At 34.6% G+C, this 27834-nt stretch overlaps 1 protein-coding gene across 1 annotated transcript; it reads right to left on the bottom strand.

The window, feature by feature from the left end:
* Window positions 1-11522: 11522 nt before the first annotated feature.
* LACTB (lactamase beta) lies at window positions 11523-27304 on the bottom strand. The gene is made up of 6 exons (XM_074294896.1): window positions 26852-27304; window positions 25928-25994; window positions 24018-24208; window positions 23399-23750; window positions 22302-22467; window positions 11523-12314 (listed from the first exon to the last, which is right to left on the bottom strand). The coding sequence occupies exons 1-6, from the start codon at window positions 27197-27199 to the stop codon at window positions 11783-11785; spliced, it is 1656 nt and encodes a 551-aa protein (XP_074150997.1). The 5' UTR covers window positions 27200-27304; the 3' UTR covers window positions 11523-11782.
* Window positions 27305-27834: the final 530 nt, after the last annotated feature.

A 27834-nucleotide genomic window follows, 5' to 3' on the forward strand; every position in this document is an offset into this window, starting at 1 on the left:
TTCTCCTGGTATTTTTGTGTGTGTGTGTGTGTGTGTGTGTGTGTGTGTGTGTGTGTGATTATTTTCTCTGTATGTATGTATACTCACAAACACAGTTGCATGATCCCAACATAACCCACAAGTGTCCTACTTCCATGATCAAGAATTCTGAAATACTTTTAGCAATCATGACCTCCACTTAGCATTGCTTTTCTCTGTTTCAGGCCTCTGAACATATTCTTCATCCTTAATATCCAGCACTTCTACTGTTAAATACTCTGCCAAATCATTCTCCTTTCTCTGACTTCATTTCCTTTCCTTCCCTCAGTTGATCCTATAGTTAACCAGTTCATTGTTTCTCTTTAATCCCTTCTCCCACCCCATACCTTGCCCTATTTCCACAAGTACTTTGCCAAAGTCTAATCCTGGACTCAATAGAAAAGAAGAACTTCTATTTCACATCTTGCAAATAGTGCTGACAGTAGTATGCCTTATCTCAACTAGGCCCTCATTGCAGTAAGGCAATTAATTGTAAGGCATTATCTTAAGTGCTAGAAGGTACAAAGTAAAAGACAGTCCTTGCTCTTAACTTACAGTCTAATGGGAGAGAAAACATGCAGACAACCATGTACAAACAAGCTATATACAGGACAAATTGGAAATAATTAAGAGGAAAGGCATTAGAATTAAGAGGGATCTAGAAAAAGTGCTAGAAGGGATTATGTCTTTAGAAGGAGATCATTTTTCAGTGAGAGTCAGAATGTAGTAGTAGTAGAAAAGGAAAAGATGAAAGCAAGTTTATTGCCTATGGAGCATGCATCCCAGAGACCATAGTGGAAAGGGTGTTGTTTTAGATTAAGACAATTGGGAAAGCTTAATTGAGGGAATGAGAAAAAGGAAATAGGGTGGGAATAGAAGAGAGAAATGACAGGAATAGGGTTTGAAAGATCATTTCTGGGACTTCAGAATCACTAGAATGGGAAAGAAATGGGGTGGGGAAGTTTTGTAAATCATCAAGGAATAGGTTTAGATAGATTTTTCATTGTCCATAAGGGTTTGGCCTCAGAGTAAAGTCCTTTCAGGGCATTATTAGGCAGTTCAGAGGGAGTAAGTAGTTGGAGGGGAAGGAATGATACTCTTCACTTTATCTCAAGACAGATCACCAGGCTAGGATTAGATGAAATGGCCTTTCTCCTCTTTGGAAGAAGGAGTCTAGTGCTTTACAGAATGGTGTTTCATGTCTTTTGTCAGGAGGCCAGAGGCCAGTCAGGAAAACCTAGATGACAGAATAGGGTTTCCCCCCTTACCTTACCTCAGAAAACAGGAGACTAGCACTTGATGGGATGGTGTCTTTTCCCCAATGATACTGGAAATGAGACCTGGGGAGGCTGGAGACAAAGTAAGAATCAAGAAACAACTGGAAAGGTGGCCTTCTTCCCTCACTACAAGGCTGAAGACTGGTATGATGGAATAACATTTTCTCCCCTTCAAAGGCAAGAGTCTAGTTTGGGAAAACTAGACAGGAGGACTCAGTAGAATGGTGCCCTCTCCTCTCACTATAAAGATATTCCTCACTGAAGCTGTTTCAAACCTCAACATACACATACTAATTCCTTCCACACTTTCAACAGAGGACCTCACTTCATATTTTATGGGGAAAATAGAATCCACCTATCAGGAGCAGCTTCTCCCCTACTATACTTCTCAAAACATCTTCCTTAACAACTCTTATTTTACATTAGTCTCTCATGAGGAGATGGCCCTTCTGGCCAAAGATAACCTTTGATTCTGTGTTCTCTCATCTCTAATAGATCATTGCATATTCACAATCATCCTCTTGCTCTGATCTTCTTCAGTTTCTTTGTATTTATTGGCTGCCTCCATTCTTTAAAAAAAATTTTTTTCATTCACTATCATTTTAGTCATCTCCTAAAAATGATAGTGGATAAAATCTTTTTCTCCCTTTCCTCCTTTTGGTAAATTACAAGAAAAAGCTGTTATCTCTACTTCTCTTACATCTTAACCCTTTGCAATCTGGCTGCTAACCAATCACAATAAACTTCTCTAAATTTGCCAGCAATCTCTTAATTGCCAAATCTGAAGGTCTTTTCTTGACCTTCATCCTTTTTTATTTCAGTGTAACATTTGATATTATTAGTCTCTATCTCCTGGATACTCTCCCTAAGTTTCTCCTTGGGTTTTTGTGATACATTTCTCTTGATTTTCTTCTTACTGGTATATCTACTTCTCAGTCTTCTTTGCGAGATTGTATCCAATTACATTTCACATTATCCCATTACATGTGGGTGTATACTAAGGCTTTGTGAAGAGTTACATTCTCACTCTTCACTTTTGGTGATGTCATCAACTAAGATACTTTCAATTATCTCTGTGCAGATAATTCTTACATAGAGATATCTACTTGAGATGTAATAGTCCTGCATCACAGACTGTCTCCTGTATATTTTAACTTAGACATCTCAAACTGAATATGTTCAAAACAGAACTCATGTCCCCTTCAACAATGAGATGAACCAAATCAGTTCTATTTGTTCAATAATGAATAGAACCAGTTATACCCAACGAAAACACTCTGGGAAATGAGTGTGAACCACTACATAGCATTCCCAATTCCTCTGTTTTTGTCTGCCTGCATTTTTTATTTCCTTCACAGGTTAATTGTACATTATTTCAAAGTCCAATTCTTCTTGTGCAGCAAAATAACTGTATGGATATGTATACATATATTGTATTTAACATATACTTTAACATATTTAACATGTATTGGTCTACATGCCACCTGGGGGAAGGGATGGGGGGAAAGAGGGGAAAAATTGGAACAAAAGGTTTTTCAATTGTCAATGCTGAAAAATTACCCATGCACATATTCTGTAAATAAAAAGCTATAATAATTAAAAAAAAAAAAAAAAAAGAACTCATGTCCCTCAATCCACCCTCTTCTGAACTTTGCTATTTTCACTCCTTCCTACCTCTTACCTAGGTTTGCAATGTGGAAGTCATTCCTAACCTGTTCCCTACCTATATCTAATCAGCTGAGCAGCTGATTCAGGTTCTTATCACCTCTTACCTAGTTTATAACAGCTTCTTAACTGGTTACCCTACTTGAATCCATTCTTTATCAAAGTGATATTCCTAAGGTAGAGGTCTGATCATGTCATACACCTGCTCAATAAACTCTAGTGGCTCCCTATAACCACTATGGGCTAACCACTAACTGATCTTTTTGTTCTTTATGTACTGGCTCCAAAATCCTTTCCCCCAAATTAGAAACTAGTATGGCAGAAACTAGGCATTGACCCACACTTAATACCATATACCAAGATAAGGTCGAAATGGGTTCATGATCTAGATATAAAGAATATTATAAACAAATTAGAAGGTCATAGGATAATTTACTTCTCAGATCTGTGGAGGAAGAAGGAATTTGTGACCAAAGAAGAACTGGAGATCATTATTTATTACAAAATAGTTTTGATTATATTCAGTTAAAAAGTTTTTGTATTAACAAAACAATGCAGACAAGGTTAGAAGCGAAGCAATAAACTGGGAAAACATTTTTACATTCAAAGGCTCTGATAAAGGCCTCTAAAATATATAATTGACTCAAATTTATAACAATTCAAGTCATTCTCCAATTGATAGATGGTCAAAGGATATGGACAATTTTCAGATGAAGAAATTGAAACTATTTCTAGTCATTTGAAAGAGTGTTCCAAATCACAACTGATCAGAGAAATGCAAATTAAGGCAACTGATAAGGTGTAGTGACACACCTGTCAGATCGGCTAAGATGAGAAGAAAAGATGGAATGTTGGAGAGGATGTGGGAAAATGGGGACACTGATACATTGTTGGTGGAACTATGAATGGATCCAACCATTCTGGAGAGCAATTTGGAACTATGCTCAAAAAGTTACCAAACTGTGCATACTCCCAGAGAGATCTTAAAGGAGGGAAAAGGACCTACATGTACAAAAATGTTTGGCTAGAAACTGGAAACTGAATGGATGCCCATCAATTGGAGAATGGCTAAATAAGTTATGGTGTATGGAATATTATTGTTCTGTAAGAAATGATCAGGAAGATGATTTTAGAAAGGCCTGGAGAGATTCATATGAACTGATGCTAAGTGAAATAAGCAGAACCAGGAGGTCATTATACACTGCAACAAGAAGATTATGCAATGATCAGTTCTGATGGACATGGCTCTCTTCAACACGAGATGATTCGAACCAGTTCCAATTATTCAGTGATGAAAAGAGCCATCTATACCCAGAGAGAAGACTATGGGAATTGAGTGTGGTTCATAACATAGCATTTTCCCTCTTTTTGTTGTTTGCTTACATTTTATTTTGCTTTTCTCTCTCTGTCTCTCTCTTTATTGGTTTGATTTGATTTTTTTTGTGCGGCACAATAATTGTATAAATATATATGCATATATTGGATTTAATATAGATTTCTACCATGCTTAACATATATTGGACTATTTGCCATCTAGGGGAGCATGTGGGGAAGGGGAGTAATTGGAATGCAAGGTTTTGCAAGGGCTAATACTGAAGAATTGTCCATGTATGTTTTGAAAAATAAAAGCTTTTTTTAAAAAACCCTCTTTTCCCAAGTTTTTTACATTTAACTTCCTTTTGTGAATACAATGTTCTAGCTAAACTGTCTCTACTTTTGGTCACAAAAACATTACATCTCCTATCTCTGTCCCTCATGCCTAGATGTTCTTTATCTCTGTACTTCCTCCCTCCACACCCCCCCAAAAACTCTTTTTCTCAGCTCCAGTTGCATCTTTAACATGAAACATTTCCTAAGCTACTAAATGTTCTTCCCACCAAATTACCGTGTATGTATTTTGTAAATTCCTTGAGAGCCGGGATGTTTTATTTTTTTCTTTGTATCTCTTATTATTTAGTATTAGGGATATCTGATAGAAGACATTTAATAGATTGGTTTACACACATACACACATACATTATATATGTGAATGTATGTGTGTACATGTATTTTAAATAATTTATTTTGATTAGAATGGATAGAATTCAGGAGTAGAATCCCAAAATAATAATTTTTATCAGTCTTTCCAGAAATTGTTGAGTCGGGTACTGATTCCTTGAGAAATAATAGTGATCTAGAGATTAATGTATTATGGTAATGAAAGAACTGAATGGGGTGGTACAGAAGTAGGAAATGAATTTCAAAAGAAAAATAATTGAAAAGTGATACAGGCAGAGAGGGTCTAGAAGTGGTAGTATGGAAATAATCAATCAACAAGCATTTATTAAGGGGTTTGTTTGTTGCGTAAGTATTGGAATCAGAAACAGGCTGACTTTCTGGTCCAACGTGAAAGTGGATGGCCTAATATTAGGAAATCTTGTACAGGAAAAAGGGGCCAGACACACGTGCAAATTTTAGGAGAATTAGGTTAGAGGCATGCCACATTTTTTCCTACTAAGAGTTACTGTGACAGAAAAAATGCATCAACCTAGAACCAAGGAATTTAAAAGTAACTGAATTACTTTCTTTGAGAAGAAAAATGAAAAAGACTTCAACATTTCCTTCTAAGAACAAAGAACATCAAGGGAAGCAAGGGGAATAAAACAGAAAGAATAATTCTCTTAGGGTAGTCTCTAGATTACAGATATGAATAAATATTGCTTGAATATTATATAAGGCACATTTTAAATTCCTACTTAAAGTTTGGAAATATTTTCTCAATATCCTTTCATAATTTTTTATTCTCATGTTAGAAAGAGGAATGATATAATCTACTCTATAAAGAAAAAAAAGTCATGAATTAACATCATCTTGTGGTCTTTTGGAATTTTATAGAAGATGCCTACTAGAGTTAGTTTTGCAAATGAAAGCACTTATGTCATGAAAATGGCCTAGGTTTTTCTTAAGATTATATATAGTATGTGCAAAAATGTGAGAGGCAGCCCTTTTTGTAATGGCAAAAATGAAAACTGAGTGGATGCCCATCAGTTGGAAAATGGCTAAATAAATTATGGTATATGAATGCTATGGAATATTATTATTCTATAAGATATGGTCAGGGGGATCAGAGAGGTCTGGAGAGAGACTTATATGAACTGATGTTGAGTGAAATGAGCAGAACTAGGAGATCATTGTGCACAAGAAGAAAATTATACAACAATCAATTCTGATAGACAAGACTTTTTCTGACAATGAGATGATTGAGGCCAGTTTCAATGATTTTGTGAAGAGAGGACTGTGGGAACTGAGTGTGGATTACAACATAGCATTTTCATTCTTTTTGTTGTTTGCTTGCATTTTATTTTCTTTTTCATGTTTTTCTTTTTTGATTTTTCTTGTGCAGCAAGGTAATTGTATAAATATATATGCATATGTTGGATTTAACACATATTTTTTGTCATGTTTAATATATATTGGATTACTTGTCATCTAGGAGAGGGGATGGGAGAAGAGGAGAAAAATTGGAACACAAGATTTTGCAAGCATTAATGTTGAAAAATTATCCATGTATGTTTTGAAAAAAGCTTTAAAAGAAAATAAAAGATTATGATGGTAGGATACAAATAATGGCAAATTCTTCTTATACTGAAAGGGCTTTGTGTAATATTCTCTAAAATGTGATGTTCTCTGAGAGTAGGTTTCTTGAGGGGCTTCTGGGAGCAGCCTTCGTTTCAGTTCAGTGTAATAATCACCTCAAATTCAGTCAGGAGTTAAAGTCCAAATGCTTTATTGTTTCTTCCAAAATCTTATCTCTTTCACTTGAGCCTCCAGCCAGCACAAAGGTGGAAAATGGAATGAATCTGTCTCTTGCTCTGAGAGTGGGTTTGTGCTTTAGTGGACTTGTCCTTTAGTGGGCTTCTCTTAATATATGCTCTCTTAAAGGTATTGAATCTTGTGGAACTCTAATAAATACTAAGTACATTACTAGAGAACTGTTAAGTACCATGCTAAATTAGATAATTATTGTTTCTATCAATTCCAGTGACTTAGCACCTTGTAAGAATCCTAACAGTGTTGACTATGGTCCCAGTAATAGAATATCTGAGATCAGCTATCTGAGGCTGTTTTACCTAAGTATAAAGAGCCTCATCTTTTATAAGTTGACCTCTAGATGAATTCTTTGTCTGTAACAATTTATGAAACAAAAGAAAATACAAAGTAGCCCATGGTTTTGTGTAGCCCCCTTTAATTTTTGCAGTGACAGATTAGCAGAGTGAACCAAAAATCACACATTATCCAGATGACTTATAAATATTAATTTAATTTTATCTATGGATGCCTATGAAAAACCTTGTCCAATGACCCATGAGTGGATATATTACTGGAAGAACTGAATTTTATCAGTTGATATTTTCACTATAAATGAAACCAGAAGACAATAGAAAGTTGTAGATAAATTGTAAGCTGGGTTACACATTCTGCTTGGAGAGGACACTAAAGGTGCTGGTATAGTTTAGAAAACATGGATAAGAGCAAGAAATAACAGGGATCAAAGGATAGTAGTCTATATAGAATATAGAAGTCCAGGGGAAATAAGAAACATTACTTCAAGAAGCAATAGAGTGTAGTGGATAGAAAGCTAACTTTGGAATCAGGAAGATTTGGGTTAAATCCAGCCTTATATTATGTGATTGATGGGTAAGCTATTTACTTCTCTACTCCTCTACTCCTGATACCTAAGACTATAAATTGTAAACAAGATACAAATCTTCATTAGTAGAAATTTCTCATTGGAAAATTCCCACACCTATGAAAGCACAAGTGTGATCTCTTCATTTTCTCAGTAAACAAACAAACAAAACGACATAATTTCCTGGGACATGTGGGTATATTGCATTATTGGGCTCATGATAAATCCTTGCAAAATATTATCTTTCCTCAAACCTCTCATTGTTCTCTTTCCCTCAATGCTCTCAAGTGGCAACCTTGCTTCATATTAAAAAAAAAAAAAAAACCAAAACTGAGGTCATTCACCTTGAGCTCTCTCTTCTTCATCTCTTAACATTCGGTTACTATTTCTTTCTTCAACCCGATCACATGATAAAGTGACTTTACTCCTACCAAAGCAAACTCCAACACCTGCTCAAACTATCCCATTTTATCCTGTGTCCTTCAACAGATTACCCCCTCTATCATTCTCATCCTATCACTTAATTTCTCTCTACTAGCTGCCTCCCCATTGCCTACAGACTTATCTGTGTTTCCCTTATCCTTAAAAAACAAAGAAAGTAAACATCCTCACTTGATCCTTCTAACCTTGACTAGAATTCTTTTGCCCTTTGTGGCTAAATTCTTTGAAAAGACTATCTACACAAGTGCTTTCACTTTGTCTTTTCTCTATTCTCTTCTTAACCCCTTACAATCTGGCTTCCAATTTCATCATTCCACCAAAACTTCCCTCTCCCATTACTAGTCAATCTAATTGCCAAACCTAATGGCCTTTTTTCAATCTTCCTTCTCTTTAACCTTTTTTTTTTTTTTTTTTTTAATCCTTTTTGCAGTCTTTGACATTGTCGATCACCTCCTTGATAATCTCTTCTCTGTAAATTTTAGGATGCCAATCTCTTCTGCTTCTCCTATATGAATACTCCTCAGTTTCTTCTGTTGGATCATCATTTACATATCGCCCTATAATTATAGGGGTTCTGCCCTGGATCCTCTTCTTTTGCTTTTCTATATTAATTAGTGATTTCATCATCTTCAATGGATTTAATTATCATCTCTATGCTGATGATTCTCAAATCTATAGATACTTCTCTAAACTCTCTGCAGACCTCTAGTCTCAGACTTCCAACTGCCTTTGAGACATCTTGAACTGGATGTCCAGTTAAACTCAACGTGTCCAAAACCAAAGTCATTATCTTTCTCCTTAAACTTTCTCCTCTTTTTCCTCCAAATTTCTTTCCCTTCTCCATTATTGAAAAGGGCAACATCATCCTCCCAGTACCTTAGGCGCAAAACTCTACCTTCTTACCATTTCTCATCCCCCATATCTAAATCTGTTGCTACTGGGAAGCTTATTGCTCAATTTCACCTTTGATTTCATCTTTTGAATAACCCCCACCCCTTTGTAACACTGCCACCACTGTGACTCAGGCTCTCATCACTTCCAGATTAGGCTATTTTAATAGCTCACTGGTAGGTCTGTGGGTCTCCCCATTCCAATCCATATTCCATCATTTGGCCACCAAAGTGATTTTCCTAAAGTTCAGGTCAAACCACGTCATCTCCTCCTCCCTACTAGATAAAACTCTATAATCTCCAGGATTAAAGACAAAAACCTGTTTGATGTTCAAAGCCCTTTATAATCCAGTCCCCTCCTTTCCAGTCTTTACTCCCTGGCCTATACTCTTGAGTGACACTGGTCTTTCATTTGTCCCTTGAGGACAGGGACTGTCTTGTCTCTGTATTGCAGCACTTAGCACAATGGGTTGGCATGTACATAGCAGGCACTAAAGATTACTGACTGACTGATGGGAAATCAATCAGCACAACAGAGAGACCAAAAAGGTCTATAACTTAACTCAGTCAACAAACCCTTGGTTTTCTTGCCACTGAGAGATTAGACATCCTAAGATCAACACCATTTTAGAGGGTACACAGAAGTTCACTGAAGAAAAGAATTCCTTTAAGTAGAATTGGCAAAATGAGAAAGGAAGTACAAAAGTTCATTCAAGGAAATAATTCCTTAAAAACTATAGTGGGAAGCTAATGTCTTTATGAGGCATCAGGAAACAATAAAACAAAATCAAAGGAATGAAAAAATAGAAGACAATGTGAAATCTCATTGGAAAAACTGATCTAGAAAAGAGATTCAGGAGAGATAATTTAAAAATTATTGGACTATCTGAAAGCCATGATCAAAAAAGAAGCCTAGACATCATCTTTCAAGAAATTATTAAAGAAAACTGCCATGACATTCTAGAAATAGAGGATAAAAAAGAGATTGAAAGAATCCACCAATCACCTCTTTTAAAAATCCCAAAATGAAAACTTCCAAGATTATAGCCAAATTTTAGAACTTCTATCAATGAGAAAATAATACAAGCAGCCAGAAACAATTTCTGAAGAGCAATTTAGAACTATAACCAAAGTGCTATAAAACCATGTATATCCTTTGATTCAGCAATACCACAGCAAGATCTGTATCCCCAAAAGAGAGATAAAAAACAAAAAAGAAAAAGGACCTGATATGTAAAAAACATTTTTAGTAACTCTTATCTGTGGCAAAGAATTGAAAATAGAGGACATGCCCATCAGTTGGAGAATGGCTGAATAAGTTGTAGAATATAATTCTGATGGAATACTATTGTGCTACAAATGATAAACAGGATGATCTCAGAAAAATCTATAAAGACTTAAATGAACTGTGCAAAGTGAAATGAATAGAACAAAGAAAATTTTGTACACAGTAACAGAAATATTGTTAAGATGATCAACTGAATGACTTCTGCTATTCTATCGATGCAATAGTCCAAGACAACTCTTAAGAACTTATGAAAAATGCTATCCATTCTCGGATAAAGAACTGATGGAAAAATTTTTTAAAACTTTATTTTCCTTGGGATTTTTTAAATATATTTTTTTACAATATAATTCCTATGGGAATGTTTTGCATGATTATACATCTATCACCTATGTCAAATTTCTTGCCTTCTCAAAGAGAGGGGTAGAGAGGGTGGAAAAGAATTTGGAACTCAAAAATTTTTTAAATATTAAAAACTGTTTTTACATGGAATTGGAGAAAAAAAAATACTAAATAAATCACTGAGGAAAAAAAAAAAAAGAAAGAAAAGGCATTGGTCCACAGGCCTTTAAAGGCACCCAAAGAACAAAGCAAAGTACACCTATAAGCTTCTGGCCTAGCCAGCCATTCCTTAAAGTATGGGTGAGGAACTTCCCACCTGTGGGAGTATAAGGCTAGGGAAATCATTTGCTTAGGCAACTGGAGGTGAAGAAGAGTTAAAAGCTAGGTACAACAACTTCCCACAGCTTGAGTTCTTTCAATTGATAATTTTGTATGGCCTGTGAATGATGTTATAAATATCCAAATGGCCCTTCACAGAAATAAAGTAAATTTATTATCCCTGACTTACAGGTTTCTTATTGAGAAGACCAGGTCTGGGACTTGGCTTTTCTAGGACCTGCAAAAAAGCAGGGAAATGATTATTGCTAAGTAGGGCCATTTAGGTGGAAAATGGGGCAGATATGAAGTCCAATCAATATTCTAAGCCCCTAGGAAATCAAAGGGGCCAGACATATTCCAAAGAAAAATCTATTGATAGAGAACTGACATTTCTTCAGTCTATCTTCACTTCTAAAAAATTATATTTTTTAAAGAGAAAAGCAGTTTCCCTATTAAAATGCCTAATATCAATAAATCACAATTTCCAGGCAAAACTACATTATAATGAATCATTCTTCCTATCTTTGCTGTTACCTTAAAAAAACTAAATCTGAAGCTGCTTCTTCCCCATTAAGACATTAAAAAAAAAAAAACAATTCATTAATAAAGACAACACATTTTTACTAGAATACTTTATTTCAATGAATTAACACTTTTTGAAAAAAGTAAAAACCATTAAGTTACTTCCCTGAGTGTAAAGAACTAATTCCACAAAAAGCTAAATATGTTTATAAAAAGTTAAAACAATTAATAGGTACATAATTCTCTGCATTATTTATTTCCTATTACAAATTCATTCTTAAAAGTCTTATGCCTTTTGATACTTTTGTTAATAGTGTAATGACATTTAAATCTCCCACATTTGGTACTTAATGAATCAGTCTGATTTGTCTTTATCAAATTCTAGTGCAATTTTTAAGGCAGTGCTATTGAGGCCAACAGACTGCATGTTACATATGATGGTAACAATCACTCCCCTTGGGGGAATGGTTATCCTGTTATCTGTAGGTTCTACCCCCAAGTCTTCAGGAAGAATCAGTAGGACACTACTAGCACCCACTGCACCTCCAGTGTGAGAAGCATAATGTCGTTGCTGCCTACATGAACCATAAATTTGCTTTTTTTCCACAACACCCCATGCCATTGCATATTTCCCCTCTCTGTCCCAAGACATCTCTGTGTTTGGCACAGGAGTCCAAATCATTACCATGGTTTCTGGCTTGAGGTACCCTGGCAAAAGTTTCTCATTTGAGTTTTTAATCATTCCAACTTGATACCCATAGAGCATTGCATTCCCAAATTTAAGAAGGTCACCAACTGTAGAGAGAAATCCACCACCAGCCCATTTATAGGAGTTGTCCACATAAGGGGTGTTGACAAGACGTCCCTTTTTGTTGTAAACATAAAACCTAAGTGAAATGAAATAAAAATGGTTACTAGTCACTATTAAGAATTCAGTAATCTACTTTTGACTGTATTATACTAAATATCTACCTGTGAGCTTGTATTTAAGAATTTGTACAAAATAGCAGCAATATAACAAACATTAGATTCATTTAATAGGTCATTACTTTGGTACTTAGAAAAAGTTATAATACTTGTTCCTCATCTCTACATTTATTATTACCTTTGTGACTTTTCCACCCCCCCCCCAAACTATTATCTATATTATTAGCAAGTTTAGAACATGACTATCAATCAACAAACAAAAAGTAAGCACTTATTATGTGCCAAGCACTGGGGAAAAAAAGACATATAAGTAAAAAAATCTAATCATCTGTTCTGAAAAACACTAGCTGGGCTGTACAAGTCAGAAAAATAGTAAAGCAAAGAGTACAATTCAACAAATCTGATTTTCATACAGAATTTTGTTGGAATAAAAAAAATTTCTAAATGTAAAGAACAAAATTAGATAATTTAAATACAAACAATGATAGGCAAGGGGAGCTGGACCTTGTTTTAAGAAAATAATAAATTTAATTGTAATATATAATTATACATCTACATATGTTTAATTATATATATATATATTCACACACCTGTAATTATAAACAATTAGCAGCTAAGAGGTGTAGTGGACAGACTGCCAAGCCTGGAGTCAGGAAGACTCATCTATATGAATTCAAGTCTGGTCTCAGACACTTACTAACTTGTGTGACCCTGGTAACTCACTTAACTCTATTTGTCTCAGTTTCTCCATTTGTAAAATAAGCTGGAGAAGGAAATAGCAAACCACTCCAGTATTTTTGCCAAGAAAACCTCAAATGGAATCACAAGGAGTTAGACACAACTGAAAAATAAATGGACAACTGTAAAAAAGTAGAGCAATTGTAATTGAACAGAAGGTTCATAAAAAGTTTATAATTACCTAAAAAGTTTCTTACTTTCAATTCTAATTCTTCCTTTCCCGTATAGTTTATTTAGAATTTGTGTGTGTGTGTGCAATAGTAATTTAAGTATGGATTAGCAAAGTAGTCATTTATGAGGTTTTATGACAGGTAACAAGAAAAGTGATTCAGTATTTTGGGCCTAAAGTATTAAAATTTAAATTTATGTTGAAATAAATCCACTAAGTAGACTATTTTTACCTCTTAGGTACTAAAAAGACTATCTTTTTAAAAAAGCGTCTTTTTTTTATTAATTTCCCCTTACTAGCATGAGTCACTTTAAGGCATAGAATACAATCAAATATTGCTAGGCTCTGGTAAAGTTAGATTATTATATGCTTTTAGACTGATTCTAAGAGTTATATATATCATACTAATGGGTCATATTTACAATGTAAATTTTCTTAAGGTTTAATTTTAAGATTTAAATTTTCTTTATCATCACGTTGAAAGGTAAGTCCTACTTATAGCATTACCTTCATTTTACAGATGAAGAAACTTGAATAGGGTCACAATGTTATAGCCAGGATTTAAACCCAGTCCTCTTTGTATTATATATGTATGAAATACCACATATGCTACTCCTTCAAATCAGAGTGTTACCCTGAAAATAGTTTCATGTATAATGTAATACATGACCAGAACAAAAAAGACAGACAAGAAAGACAAATCTTAACAGTTTAAATGTCTTTAAATAGCCTAGTTCAATTTCATTTTTAGGTTTCCATTAGTTTCATAATCTTAAGAACATTCTCACTCGGAGGAAAATCCCCCAAACAATACAAAACTAGAATAACAAGTATCCATCTGAGATTAATTTTTCAAACATTTATTAAGCATCTATGTTAAAAGAACATAGTTAGACACGGAAAGTAATTAAAAAAATAAGACGAGTTTATAATCTGATAAGAGTACAAAATTGAGTTTAAATCTGCAAACTAGCTTTTAAATACTGTGTTGAAATACAAGCTACAAGTGTAATTGTAACTAATATTTGATTACTGTACATTGTATGTGTAGCAGCCTAAAACGAGTTTTGGGGTACCTACCTATTGAGGAATGGCTAAACAAATTATGGTATATGAATGTAATGTAGTAGTATTATGCCATAAGAAGTGCTTCAAAAAAGAATTTTTTGAAATAGAAATTGGAAAGACCTCAAGGAGAAAAGGGATTTTGCTCACTGGAAGTAAAAAGAGCACGGTAGGCAAAGTCAATGTAATCAAAATGACAGTACTATCTAAATTAATTTACTTATTCAGTGCCATACCAAACTACCAAAGACTTATTTTGCAGAGCTAGGAAAAAATAACAAAATTAATCTGGAAGAAAAACAGATTAAGAATATAAAGAAAACCATTTAAAAAAATGGGAAGAAAGGGGAGCTAATAGTAAGAAACTTTAAATTACTCTATAAAGCTATAATCATCAAAACAATTTGGTTTTTGAAAAAGAAATGTGGAGGTTCATCAGGGGAATAGAAATAAATATATTTTGAAAAAAATATGTATTAGTAAGGAACATAACAAACACCTAAAAGACAATGTATCATGCAAACTCCTAAAGACAATATGATTTTTGTAAAATAATAACAATATGTTACATGCACAAAGTCCAAACACTTCAGACTTAATTAGTTTAGAAGCTGTTATTAAGGAAAAAATGTTTCTTAATGTCTATAAAAATATAAGTCACTCCTATTACTTTGTATATTATTGTGTTACATCAGAAAATTTAAGTACATAAAATCAATAGCATATATTAAAGAGTTTAACTTGCCAAGGAGAATTTTCCTTTAAATCTCATAAAAATCTTCAGTACTATAGCTTGTCAGATAAAGGGAAAAGGGCAAAGAACTTAAATAAGTGAACAACAGTAATTCTCAAAAAAGTCAGAAATAAAATGTTTGTAAGAAGTAAAGTAACAAGTATTTTTGTACTAAGTGAAAAGATCCTAGGATCAAATTTCGCCTCTGCCCCTTAATCCTTATGTAATCTCTTTACCAGGAAAATTAAGGAACTGTGCTGGATTGCTTTTGAAGGCTCTTTTCAAATTCTGTGCTGTACTACTACAACATACACACACACACACACACACACACACACACACACACATGCACACACTTTTTTGTGTGTGCAAATACCTATTTGATTTAGTTTGTTCCAAGAAGATTTTTTTTCTTTTGCTACATATATTATGCCAAATGTATGAAAACATAGTCTGAACTGTCTCAAGGGTTATTTGTGGGGAGAAAAATCTACTAAATTTTAACTCTTCAGGGACAGATGAATTTTTTTTATAATTGCTTTCATAGGTCAGCTGCTATTTTCCAGTTCTCTTCTCCTTTTAAGTAAACAAAATAATTGCCTAAGAATCCCACAATAAGCAAAAAGAGCCAATCACAAATTCATATATTCTCTGACTCCCTGATAGATTAATTATAAAAGTATTTATGTAACTGGAACATTAAGATTTGGCAGCATCATGGATATATCTGTTCAAATTTTAGTGAATACATAAATAAGAGCAAGAACTCTAATGATGCCATAATGATATAAAAAGAGCAGGAACTTGGAGTTTGACAAGACCTAGCTTAAATTTTAACACTAACGTATTAATTGTATGATTCTGGACAAATCACTTAACCACCATGAGCCTAAGAAAGGATAAAACCAAAAAATCTAGGTGCCAAAATTTAGTGTAATTTTATTTAGGCATATGTATTCATAGATATGCATATAGTACTTACAAATCTTAAATATCTATATAAATTTCAGTTATTATTTATGGAATCTAATCTCTCTTCCACATGAAAATCCTTCAAATACTACTATCATGTTGTCCATAAATCTTCTTTTCTCAAAACATCCCAGTTTCTCAACAAATAATTATCATAGGACATGAACTCTAAGCCCTCCTCTGGACTTACATCAATTATCAATGCCCCTTCTAAAATCTGAAACCTGGACTGAAAGTACTACTTTAGCTATCTATAGTTTGATCAAGGCATAGTACTATGACCAGGACATGATAGTACTATCATATGAGGTATTAAGTGTTTTTCCCAAGAAAGGAAAAAAAAAAATTGGAAGTAGAGGGAGCCAGGGAAAATGATAGTTTTAAGTATTTTTAAGTCTTGTAGAGGAAGAGAAATTTTCCTCTTAGTCCCAAAGAGCAGAAGTAATAAATTTAAGCTTTACCTAAAAATTACAACTATCCAAAAGCTCTGCCTTAGGAAAAAGTGGGTTCCCCCTATCTAAAAATATCCAAAGACTAAATAGCCACTTTTGAGACTTATAGTAAATAGAAAGAAAGCTTATAGAGAGAGTGGACTTAACCACTATTTATAACATTTTCCTGCCCCAATCTTTTCTATGCTATTTCACTATCAATTGGATCAAGTCCAAACACTTTAGCTTTTACCATTCAAGGTCTTCCACAATCGGGCCTCAACCTACTTTCCTAGCCTTTTATCTTCCTTATTCTTCTACTGTATATTTATTTGTCAACTAATCTGGACTATTCATTGTTCCCTGAATACACAATGAGATATTAAACCAATACACAATTTATTAAATGTCCAAGATGTGAGGCTCTAGAGAGAAAAAAGATAATTTTCTTGCAATGTCTTTTTTTTGTAAAATATTAAAGCATACATTTTAAACAAAGATTTTGGTTATAAAATATTGAAAATAGCTTCAGATAACTTTAATCTCTTTAAAATTAATAAACAGGGACTTCTAAGGTCAATTTTTCTCTCATGATTATCAAAAAAGAGTTATTATTAGACTTTAGGGGGCCAAAAAAGAAATTAAAAATTTTCTCTAGATATATCTGAGGTCAGATAAAAAAGCAAAACCAGGCTGAATTATATGAGAAAATTCATTTAACTAACATTTCTTTCTCTCAGAGTACCACCCTATTTTAAAAGCATTACTCTAAGTAGCCTAAAATTAATTACTTCTCCCTAAGAAAATTACATATTATAAATTAAAAATCTGGGAGGAAAAAAGTAGAGGACTGATAATATCTTTAACAAAAAAACAGAAAAATTTTGGCACAGAGTAGAAAATGTTTAAAAGCAGGTTAAGACAATACTATATTCCTTATTTCTATAATTATGTACTTGAGACTCATCAACAACAAATTCAAATTGTTCTTGCAAGTAACCAAGTTCTAACAATATAGCTTTTTTTCTCTCCTAGATTAAAGAAATTAAATTCAATGGTTACAAATAGACCTTTTGCTCTTATATATAGTACTAAATATTAAATATTCATTAACAAGCATTTATTAAATGCTGTCAGGTATCAGGCATTATGCTAAGTCCTCGGAATATAAACATAAATAATGAAACAATGTCTACCTTCTAGGAGCTGATTATATTCTAACAAAGGATATAGCTGCAGATATCAGTATATATAGAATATAAAGAAAATAAATACAAAATAGTTAAAAATGTAAAATAGTTCCAGAAAGAAGGCACTAGGGAGGGAAAGGGGAAGAAATGGAACTGTCTTCATGAAGAAGATGGTTCTTGAGCCATCAATTGTTTTTGTTTTTAATTTTATTTATTTTAAAAAATATTCTGCAGTGAGTACAGGTCTCCCTTCCTTCCTTCCTTCCTTCCTTCCTTCCTTCCTTCCTTCCTTCCTTCCTTCCTTCCTTCCTTCCTTCCTTCCTTCCTTCCTTCCTTCCTTCCTTCCTTCCTTCCTTCCTTCCTTCCTTCCTTCCTTCCTTCCTTCCTTCCTTCCTTCCTTCCTTCCTTCCTTCCTTCCTTCCTTCCTTCCTTCCTTCCTTCCTTCCTTCCTTCCTTCCTTCCTTCCTTCCTTCCTTCCTTCCTTCCTTCCTTCCTTCCTTCCTTCCTTCCTTCCTTCCTTCCTTCCTTCCTTCCTTCCTTCCCTCCTTCCTTCCCTTTTCTTCCTTCCTTCCTTCCCTCCTTCCTTCCCTTTCCTTCCTTCCTTCCTTCCCTCCCTCCTTCCTTCGAGGCAGTTGGGGTTAAGTGGCGTATTCAGTGTCTAGAGTCACATTTGAACTCAGGTCTTTCTGACTGTAGGGTCAGTGCTAAATCCACCATACCATCTAGTTGCCTCTTGAGCCATGTTTTAAAGGAACATAAAAATTCTGAGAACTTTAGCTAGGGAGGGAGTATATTCAAGGCTTGAGGGATATGAGATGGAATGTTGTGTGTAAGGAAAACAGTTTGGCTGGATGTGGGAGGGGGAGTAAATCTGAAGAAGAATAAAATATGGGTTGGGGCTAGGTAGTGAAGGGCTTAAAAGATAAACAGAAAAGCTTAGATTTTATCCTTGAGACAATGGGGAGCACTGACGTTTACTCAGGAAGGAGTGATAAGGTCACATCTAGATCTAAGAAAAAACACTTTGGCAGCAATGTGTAGAAAGTCCAGAAGACCAAATTAGGAGGCTACTGAAACAGTCTAGGTTGAGAGATGATAGGGATTTAGTAGTAATTATTACATAGACAAGGTGATATTTGGAGGGTCGAAAAGACAAGATTTGGCAAATGACTGGATTTGTGGAGTGAGAGTGACAAGCCCAAACTAGTGCCACGATTACAAATTTGGGTGGCTTGAAGAATAGTGGTATCTTTAATGTAAACAGGAAACTTTTAAAAGGTGGTAGGTTTGGAGGGAAGATAAAGATATCTGTAACATCCACTTTTTTGTCCACAACAACCAAAAAAAACCCTTTTTGTTTGTATATTGCCTTTAATTCCTCGGTATCCCTTCCTCCTCTTCAACAGCTATCCTTTATACTTTTTTTTTTTTTTTTAAAGAAAGGAAAACTTTTTAATAAATTTTTTTTTCATTCTCTTCCCCTTTCTTCCAATTTTTAATTTCTTTTTAAAAAATACTCTTTTATTTGGGATGGCTTTCTGGGAAGGGAAAGGAAGATACCAGGAGAAATATAAACCATGTAAAAAGAAAAGATATTAATAAAAATTTATTTTTTTAAAAAGGGAAAAGAAAAAACTCAGTAAAACCCTAATCAACATATCAAAAAATAAAATTTGATGTTACACACAATGTTCCATACATTAAAGATCTCTGCAAAAATGAAGTTTCTTTTTATATTTCATTGAGGACCAAATTTGTTCATTATAATTTTGCAATATCTACAGAACTCAAATGTCAGATTTTTTTTGTTTTTGTTTTGCTGAGGCAAATGGGGTCAAGTGACTTGCTCAGGGTCGCATAGCTTCAATGTCAGATTATTAAAAAAAAAAAAGCTTGGCCTCAATTTTTATTTGCTCATGAAAAATTTTGTCAACTTTTCCTAATATTTTCTTAGCAATACTGCATGTATGAAAGTAAGCTGCTTAGTGTCTCATAAAGACATTAATAGATCATAAAAAGGGGTTAAAAGGACCTACATGTGCAAAAATGTTTGCAGCAACCCTTTTTGTAATGGCAAGAAACTGGAAACTGAATGGATGCCCAACAGTTGAGGAATGGCTGAATAAGTTATGGTATATAAATATAAGGGAATATTATTGTTCTGTAAGAAACAATCAGCCGGATGATTTCAGAAAGGCTGGAAAAACGTACATGAATTGATATTAAGTGAAGTGAGTAGAACCAAGAGAACACTGTACACAGCAAGAAGAAAATTATATGATGAGCAACTGTGAGAAACTTGGAACTTTTCAACAATGAGTTAATTCAGGCTAATTCCAATATTCTTATGATGGAATATGCCTTCTGCATCCAGAAAGAGGACTATGGGAACTGAATGTGGATAATAATATAGTATTTTTACCTTTGTTGTTGTTTGCTTTTTTGTCTCTTTCTCATTTTTTTCCTTTTTTATCTGATTTTTTTCTTGTGTAGCATAATAAATGTGGAAATGTGTTTAGAAAAATTGCACACATCAAACCTATATTGGATTATTTGCTGTCTAGAGGAGGAAGGGGAAGAGAGAGGAAAAAATTTGGAACACAAAGTTTTGCCAACAGTGAATGTTGAAAATTATCTTTGCGTGTATTTTGAAAACAAAAAGATATTATTAAAAAAAAAAAAAGAAAGTTGTTCAACAGATATAAAGGATATGAGCCATTTTATTAAAATTATTTTCTTCATTTCCAATCTAATTTTTTAAGAGCCAAGAAAATGTTTTCAAGTTCTAGGCTGCATGGCTATGTATACTTTAAACCCTTAAATAAAATCTGATGGTTTAAAAAAAATTAGATTTTATACATTTAACAAAAACAAATCTATTAGATATCACCATAAAGTCATCAGGTTTCAGTGGGAATGGGAAAAAATATTTTAAAATTTTGGTGACCCATTATTTTTGGAAGAAATTAAAAGCATGTTTCTTAAAATCCTTTTGCACAATAGCTATTATTGGGATACTTTTTGAAAAAAATAAGTTTTTATCTTGTGTTTGACTTGTTAAATATATAACCAATCTTTAAGTACATAGAAAATGGATGAATGAAACCTCATCTCAGGTATTAGTTTCAAGATTCTTTCCCTGTAGGCCTCTAAAAAATTAAGTCAACTAATAAATAATAATAATAAAAAAAGACTAATTTGAATTGTATTCTTTCATTCTAAAAGGTAGAAGAAAAATCAGTCAATAATAAAAGTCATAAGTTAATTGAAATGTTTGTTTAATTGGCAAATTTTATAATTTTAACTATGAATAGTCAAATTATGGTATTCAACCTGGCCTCAAACTGATTTTGAACCTCAGTATACATTTTAGGCCTCATCCCCAAATCAACTGATGGTTATTTTATATCTCACACTCTATCTACCTTTCATTTCCAGGCTGCTCTACATGTCCAGAATGCTCAACATGTCCAGATTTCAAAGAATCCCTCTTCTTCAGAATTTGACTCAAGTGACACTTTCTACATGAAGGCCTTTCACAATTCCAACTTTTAATACCCTCCTTCCCAAATTACCTTATATTTAATTGCTTTGTATTCCTTGGCCTAAGATTCCTAATGAAATTAGTGACTAATGGAACTGGCATTAGAATCCAATCTCTGTTTTCTTGATTCCCAGTTCAGTGTTCTTTGCACACTATCCTTTTTTATTATTATTATTATGAACTACAGCAAGCTAAAAATTAACAAGCACTAGTTCTATAAACAACCTTTAAATTAAGACAATTCTAATTATTTCAATTATGCAAAATGTATTTGTTGTATCCTCCTATAAATAACAAAATTCACTTTTCCTAATTACTCTAAAGGTTTTCGCTATGAGTCTTCCAATTTAGAAAATAAATGCAGCAACTTAAAAAGGCAGCAAAATAAGTATTTCTATGTGTGATGTATGTCATATATGTACCAACCCTCACAAATGATCTTTAAGGACTAAATTCACCCTCATAGTGCTGCCTGTAATTCCTTTCAATTGAACTTTTGCAAGTTTTATAACTTCCAGATATTTGACATTTGAAAACTGTTCATTTAAATCATTATTAAAATTATGACCCATGGAAATATATGAACATGTGTGTGTGTGAGTGTGTGTGTGTGTGTGTGTGTGTGTGTGTGTGTGTTTATGTGTGTATAGTGTCTAAATGAAGACTAAGAATTTGACAAAACATTTTTCATGGCAACTGAATCAAATTATTTTAACAATATAAATGAATGATAGACATTTCTTAAGCATAAAAAATAAGTTAACATACCAAATTGAATGTGAAGATTTTACACTAACAAGTCACTGTTTGGCAATTCACCTATAATTTTCTTAATGCAAAAAAAAATCTTCAGATTATTTCAATTCGGTTAGCTTATTTAAATGAGGAATAATACATTCTAAATTTATAAAATTTTAAACCTCAAAAAAAAATCTTTCTTTAATACCTTATACACCAATCTTATTTACTTCATTTTGGGAATGGGAAATGGGAAGATGAAAATATGGAAATGTTCTCCTGGAGATTATGACTAAATCCATAAATTACATAAACATTTTAAGACACCAGAAAACCATACAATACAAACAGGAAATTTTTCATTTACCTTGCTCTATTGTAAATCATTGGTTCATTTTCTTCTTGTACAGTTGTTACCATATCCAAGTCATGGAATATTTTCTGCATGTAGTCCAAATACTTCTGTCCTGAGGCTCTTTCTACAACAGCTGCTAGCAGACTATATCCAAAAGTTGAGTACAAAAACTGACTACCTTGAGGCATGAGTACAAGAAAAAAGCCCTCATTATTTTAAAATATATTACCATTGTTTTGACAAAAAGGACTCCAAAAAAATCTACTGAAAAATACCAGCCTATTTTTGAAACCAGAACATCTTATTCTGACATTTTAAAAATAGTCATGGACATATTTTATTGGTTTTGCAAATTGGCTTTCAAAACTTAACAGCCCTAAAAAATCTGTACAGTTCCACTCAATACTACTTCTCTTTCTCTTTGTCTCTTGTGAAGTAGTTCACAAGGTGATTATGAGAATCAAATAAAGGTAAATACAAGGATATGAAAATATAAGCATCTGCCTGCAGTACTTTTGCAAGTAGCTCCACTACTTGGTTACGTCATTAGCTGATTTCTTTTAGATACCTGGTACGTGGAGCAATAACAATTTTTGAGGTTAACATATTCATAAAACACTCAACAATCTAATGGAATTCATAGTCATCATACTGAAAAATAAAAATGAAATTATCAAAGACATGTTAGAATTTTATATAATTATATATTTTATCAAAAAGAACATATAATTTGATTTACAGAAATTAGTATTAATAAAGGGATTTTTCTTAAAAAGCTGTCATGCAGAGAAATAATTACCTATAATACTGAATTATTATACTTTGAAAACTATTATTTAACAAATTTCTACACAAGAAAGACAGTAAATCACATCACTAAGGAAATGCACATATATAATATTCTTAAATGGGACTAACTTCAAATGATTGTGCTACAAAATGTTCTTTGAGGGGCTCTGCTATTGAATAGGCATGAAGTTACAGTTGCTACAGGACACATACACTTTTGACTTCTATCTAATGCATGGAAGATAGTATCATATAGGATATCCTGAATTTATTTAGTAGAAATAATGACTACTTTATTAAGAAACAGAATCAATACTCACCTGGTTTAAAAAACAAAGGATCATTTTTAAATAGCCTTAGAGATTCAATTGAATTTTCAAACTTTTCTTTCAAATATAATTCATCTTGTTCAAAATCATTCTTTTTCTTGCCAAGTTTTGGATTTCGGCATTTGGTTTCACTATCCTGCTCCATCTTAGCTTTGGTAAAGTCACCCTTTTCATTATTTTTGCCTCCAATTTCTTTCCAGTCTTTCTCTTGATTGAATTCCATTGTTTCTTTCATCTTCTTCAAAGCTTTATAAGCCTTCTCCTCTTTCACTTTTTTCATATCTTTTTCATAGTGGCGAATTCCACTTAAATGAGAAATCAATAATCTTGTAGTGACAGAAACCTAATTTTTAAAACATGTAAATTCAAAAAGTACATTAATTTACAAAGCAGAAATCATGTTAAACTAGAAAGGTCACTTCAAAAACAAAGAAAGCATAATGTAACAATGATATTTCTTAATTCTGAACCACAGTAAAAATAATAGTTTTCCTTGCCATTAGTTTTAATGTAAAAGAAGAAAAGATAAGCTATATAATATTCTGTACACCCAGGTACAATACAAAATAAACAATATGATAAGACTATGATGAAATGTGAATTCAACTACCTTTTCACCTTCATATTCTTTTTCTGGAAATTCAGGAACATATTTCTGTACTGGAATGTCAAGATCCAATCTGCCCTCTTCCCATAATTTAGCAATAGCCACCATGGTAAGACTTTTGCTGATGCTAGCGATTCTCATCACCGTTTCTGGTTTACATGGAACTCTGTTCTCTACATCAGCATAACCCAAACCTTTAACAGGAAAAAAAAAATATTAATACAAAAAAATCTTTAGTATATTTTAGAAGTGTCAAACACTCTCTCTTGTGAGCACTGCCAGATTAAAATGTCATTGAGAAATATTTAACAAAATAAAAATGTAATACAACATAATGTTAATATGTGGTTTGTAAGTTAATATGTAGCCTTAGGGATCCTTATGTAGGTTTAGTAGCCAAGTTTGACTTAGTTTTTATAGAAAAATTAAAATATATTTAGCATATGGCACAAAATATATTTGCAGGAAATGTTCAATTGCTTATGTTAGCTCTTACACATCTACCAAGAAAAAGGATTCAAAATTTCCTTATATTAACATCAAACTGAATAATAAAAGCTGACTCAAACCAAAAACCTAGCTACAATTCACTCCTCCATTTTATCAATATAACTTCTTTTATTTAATGCTGAGTAATTAAACATGATATTATTTTAAGGTGGTTTATATGAAAATGTCCTTATCTTTTAAAAGTTGGTTATCTTACGTTTTAAAAGAAATTGCTCAATACTGTTCAATACTGTGACTATTACAAACATTAAATTCTCACAATATTTTGCTGAGGATGCAAATAACAATATTTACAGTTACAAAGTAAAAAAAATAAAATACAAGTAAAAATTACTATGTATGTCAAGTAAATACTTATAAGTGAAATATTATCAAAAAAGTTTAACAGATGGAGGATGATTTTTCTTTTCTCATTAAATTCCATTCTCCCATTTTCTTCCCTTTTCCTCTTTTTTTGGAGTTAAGGGATTTGCCCAGGACTTCTCCCATTCATTTTAACTCAAAATCTCTACTACTTGTGGTCTATATAACCAACTGCTCAGGATATATATTTTATGGATAAACATATTTAACTAGAAATTATTCAATAAATGTTTTATTAAATAAATATTCAAGTCAGAGGTTCCATTTTCACCTTTAACAGACACATAAAACTGTGGGTATATTTAAGCAACCTGAATTTGTTTGTATTTATTTTCTATTTTTTCTTACATGTGCGATGGTTCTGATAATGGACATCACAACCCAAACTTCAACACAAGTATACTGACAGTTACTGCTAGATGCCAATCAAGAACTTCTAGGGAAAAAAAAGACTCTTAAAGGCTAGTCAAAACTTGAAAGCGTCAATTAAGTGTCAAGGGAGAAATGAATAGTTATGAAAGTACTTGTAAAGAGATTATGTGGTATGCAATTTATATTGCTGCATTCCAAATATTTCCAGTTCTTTGCTATTTTGTAATTAGTTTTCATTTCTGCTTGGTGGGCAGCAACATAATGTTCTAAAGGTACTCATATTAAAAACATTCATTCCCAACAAATTCAATATACCATTCAAGATTGTCTAGAAAATAAAGTAATAAAGTTTAAACTTAAAGTATAAATAAAGTAGTAACACAGATTATCCCGTCCTAATAGCAAAGCTTGGATTAAAAAATGTTACTCTCAAACCTTTTTTGTCTTTGACTATTACATTTTAAATTTGACAGCTTACTAAAAAACCCAATTTTGTATTACATTAGAAAGTCAATTCTGCTTTCCATGATGGATCCATAATGATAATTTTTCATTTTCTTAAAAGATGAATAATTATGTGTTTTCACACTGATTTATTTAAAGTAACAGTATTTCAAGCAAAACTGATATTTGAGAAAAAAATTGATTTAGTATTTTCCTAAGCCCACCTTCTGACCAGACTTCTTTTCCATCTACAGAAACTCCAACTACTATGCCTGGTGCTCCCACCTCATCCTGTTTGTGGAGGGGAAAAAAAACAAACAGACAGACAGACAGATAGACAAGTAGACAACTCAATCAACAGTTTGATCACTAGGTACATTATCCAAAGTTTGGATCGGGAGCTCACCCGAGAGTGGTCCCTGCTAAATCTGACACTAATTGCGGGTAAATCAAATTCTAAAATACTCCTCTACAAGTAGGGATGTGGGGCAAAAAATAAGTAAGATAAATGCCGGAAGGAAGGATGTCGAGGCGGATCGCCACTTGTGGGGTATCTTGCAGAGATTTAGGTTTGGGTTTGTATGCATGGGCTGGATTACAAGTTTTCACAAGTGCCTTCCAAGCTTGTGACAGTGGGCTGCAAACACTAACTTTTGTTTATGGACTACTAGGCCGGGAGCTGGCAGGTGCGCTCCGGAGGGCATTTGCGCTTAGGCGCAGAGCTCGCTGGCCTGGGCTCCGTTGGGACACGAGCAGAGGGGCTTTCGCAGGCTCGGAGGAGGATGCTGCGGAGGCTGCCACAGAAAGGAGTCACACACTCCGCGAAGCAGGGCAGCTCCCACACAACACGCCCTCTCTGCTCGCCCAGGCAGACAAGTCGGGGCGTGAAAACCGGACGGAGAAATAGTCGCCGGCGCCGACACTTCCTTCTCCGTTGGGGAACCTCCGGGAAGTCACTTCGCCCTCCCAGCCTCAGTTTCCCCATTTGTAAAAGAACGGAGCTGCACTAAATAGGCTCCAAAGTCATTTCGAGTCGTGCTGGCGTTTTTAAGTGGGGAGGGGAGTTGCAAGGGCCCTGTTCCGGGGGACAGTTTCGGGGCTAAAGGTCCCTTCGCTCCCCTCCCCGGGAGGTCCGCCCCAGCTCGAACCTTGATCCGGTGCAGCAAGTCCCGACTGCTCTCGATAGCTCTGGCGAAGCGCTCGGGAGGCGGCGGCGGCGCGGACTGCTGCCGGGGGAGCAGCGCCGGGATCGGGCTCAGCGGCTCCACCTGAAGCGACTCCTCTGGCCCCGGCGCCCCGGGACTCGGCGCAGGACTCGCGCCGCTCAGTCCGCTCGCCAGCTTCGCCCCGAGCGCCAGGCCCAAGCCCAGTCCCAGCCCGCCGACCCAGCCGGGCCCCAGAGCCCCCTTGGACCGCGGGTGGTACCGGCGCCGTGGCCCGCCCCAGCCCTCGGGGGGCAGCGCTCGCCGCGTCACGGCGCCCAGGAACCGGTACATGGTCGCAGCTCAGGCCCGACTTCCCCGACTGCCGGCGGCGTGTGCCCGCGAGAGAGGAAGGGGGGGAGGCCGCGCGTGCCCGAGCTCGTGCCCAGCCCGGAGTAACTGACAGCCGGGCGTGCGAGCGCCGAATGCATCGAACCCTGACTCTGGCTCTTCTTCCTGGTGTCCTCTCTTCCTAATTCCGTTTTTCTTCCTTTTTCTTCTCCGTAGCCACTTCCTATCCAGTTGTTCATTTGTGTTTCTCCGTCTTTGTCCCTCTGTCTCTAATACTTCCCCTGACTCAGTCTCTGTCCCTCTCTTATCTCTCAGTCTCTGTCCCGCTCATCTCTCTGTCTCTCTCTGTCTTGTGTCTCTCTCCTTCCTCACTTTCCTTTTGTCTGTCCCTTTCCCTCCTCCCTTTCTTCCCCTTTCTCCTTCAGAGTATCTCCCCCTGTCTTCTACCTGTCCTTTCTCCCCCTCCGCTTCTCTCCCCTCTCCCTCTGTTTCTCTCTCTCTTCTTTCAGCACCATTGTTTTCTCTTCCTGTCTCCTCCCAATTTACCCTCACATTCTCTAGTTCTCCTCTCCTCCTTTCCCTCATATTCTTCATTCTACCATTCTAAGTGCCATCCTCTTCTCCACTTACTCTTTTCT

Source organism: Sminthopsis crassicaudata, chromosome 2 (assembly GCF_048593235.1).
Source record: "Sminthopsis crassicaudata isolate SCR6 chromosome 2, ASM4859323v1, whole genome shotgun sequence".
In the NCBI taxonomy this organism is placed as follows: Eukaryota; Metazoa; Chordata; class Mammalia; order Dasyuromorphia; family Dasyuridae; genus Sminthopsis; species Sminthopsis crassicaudata.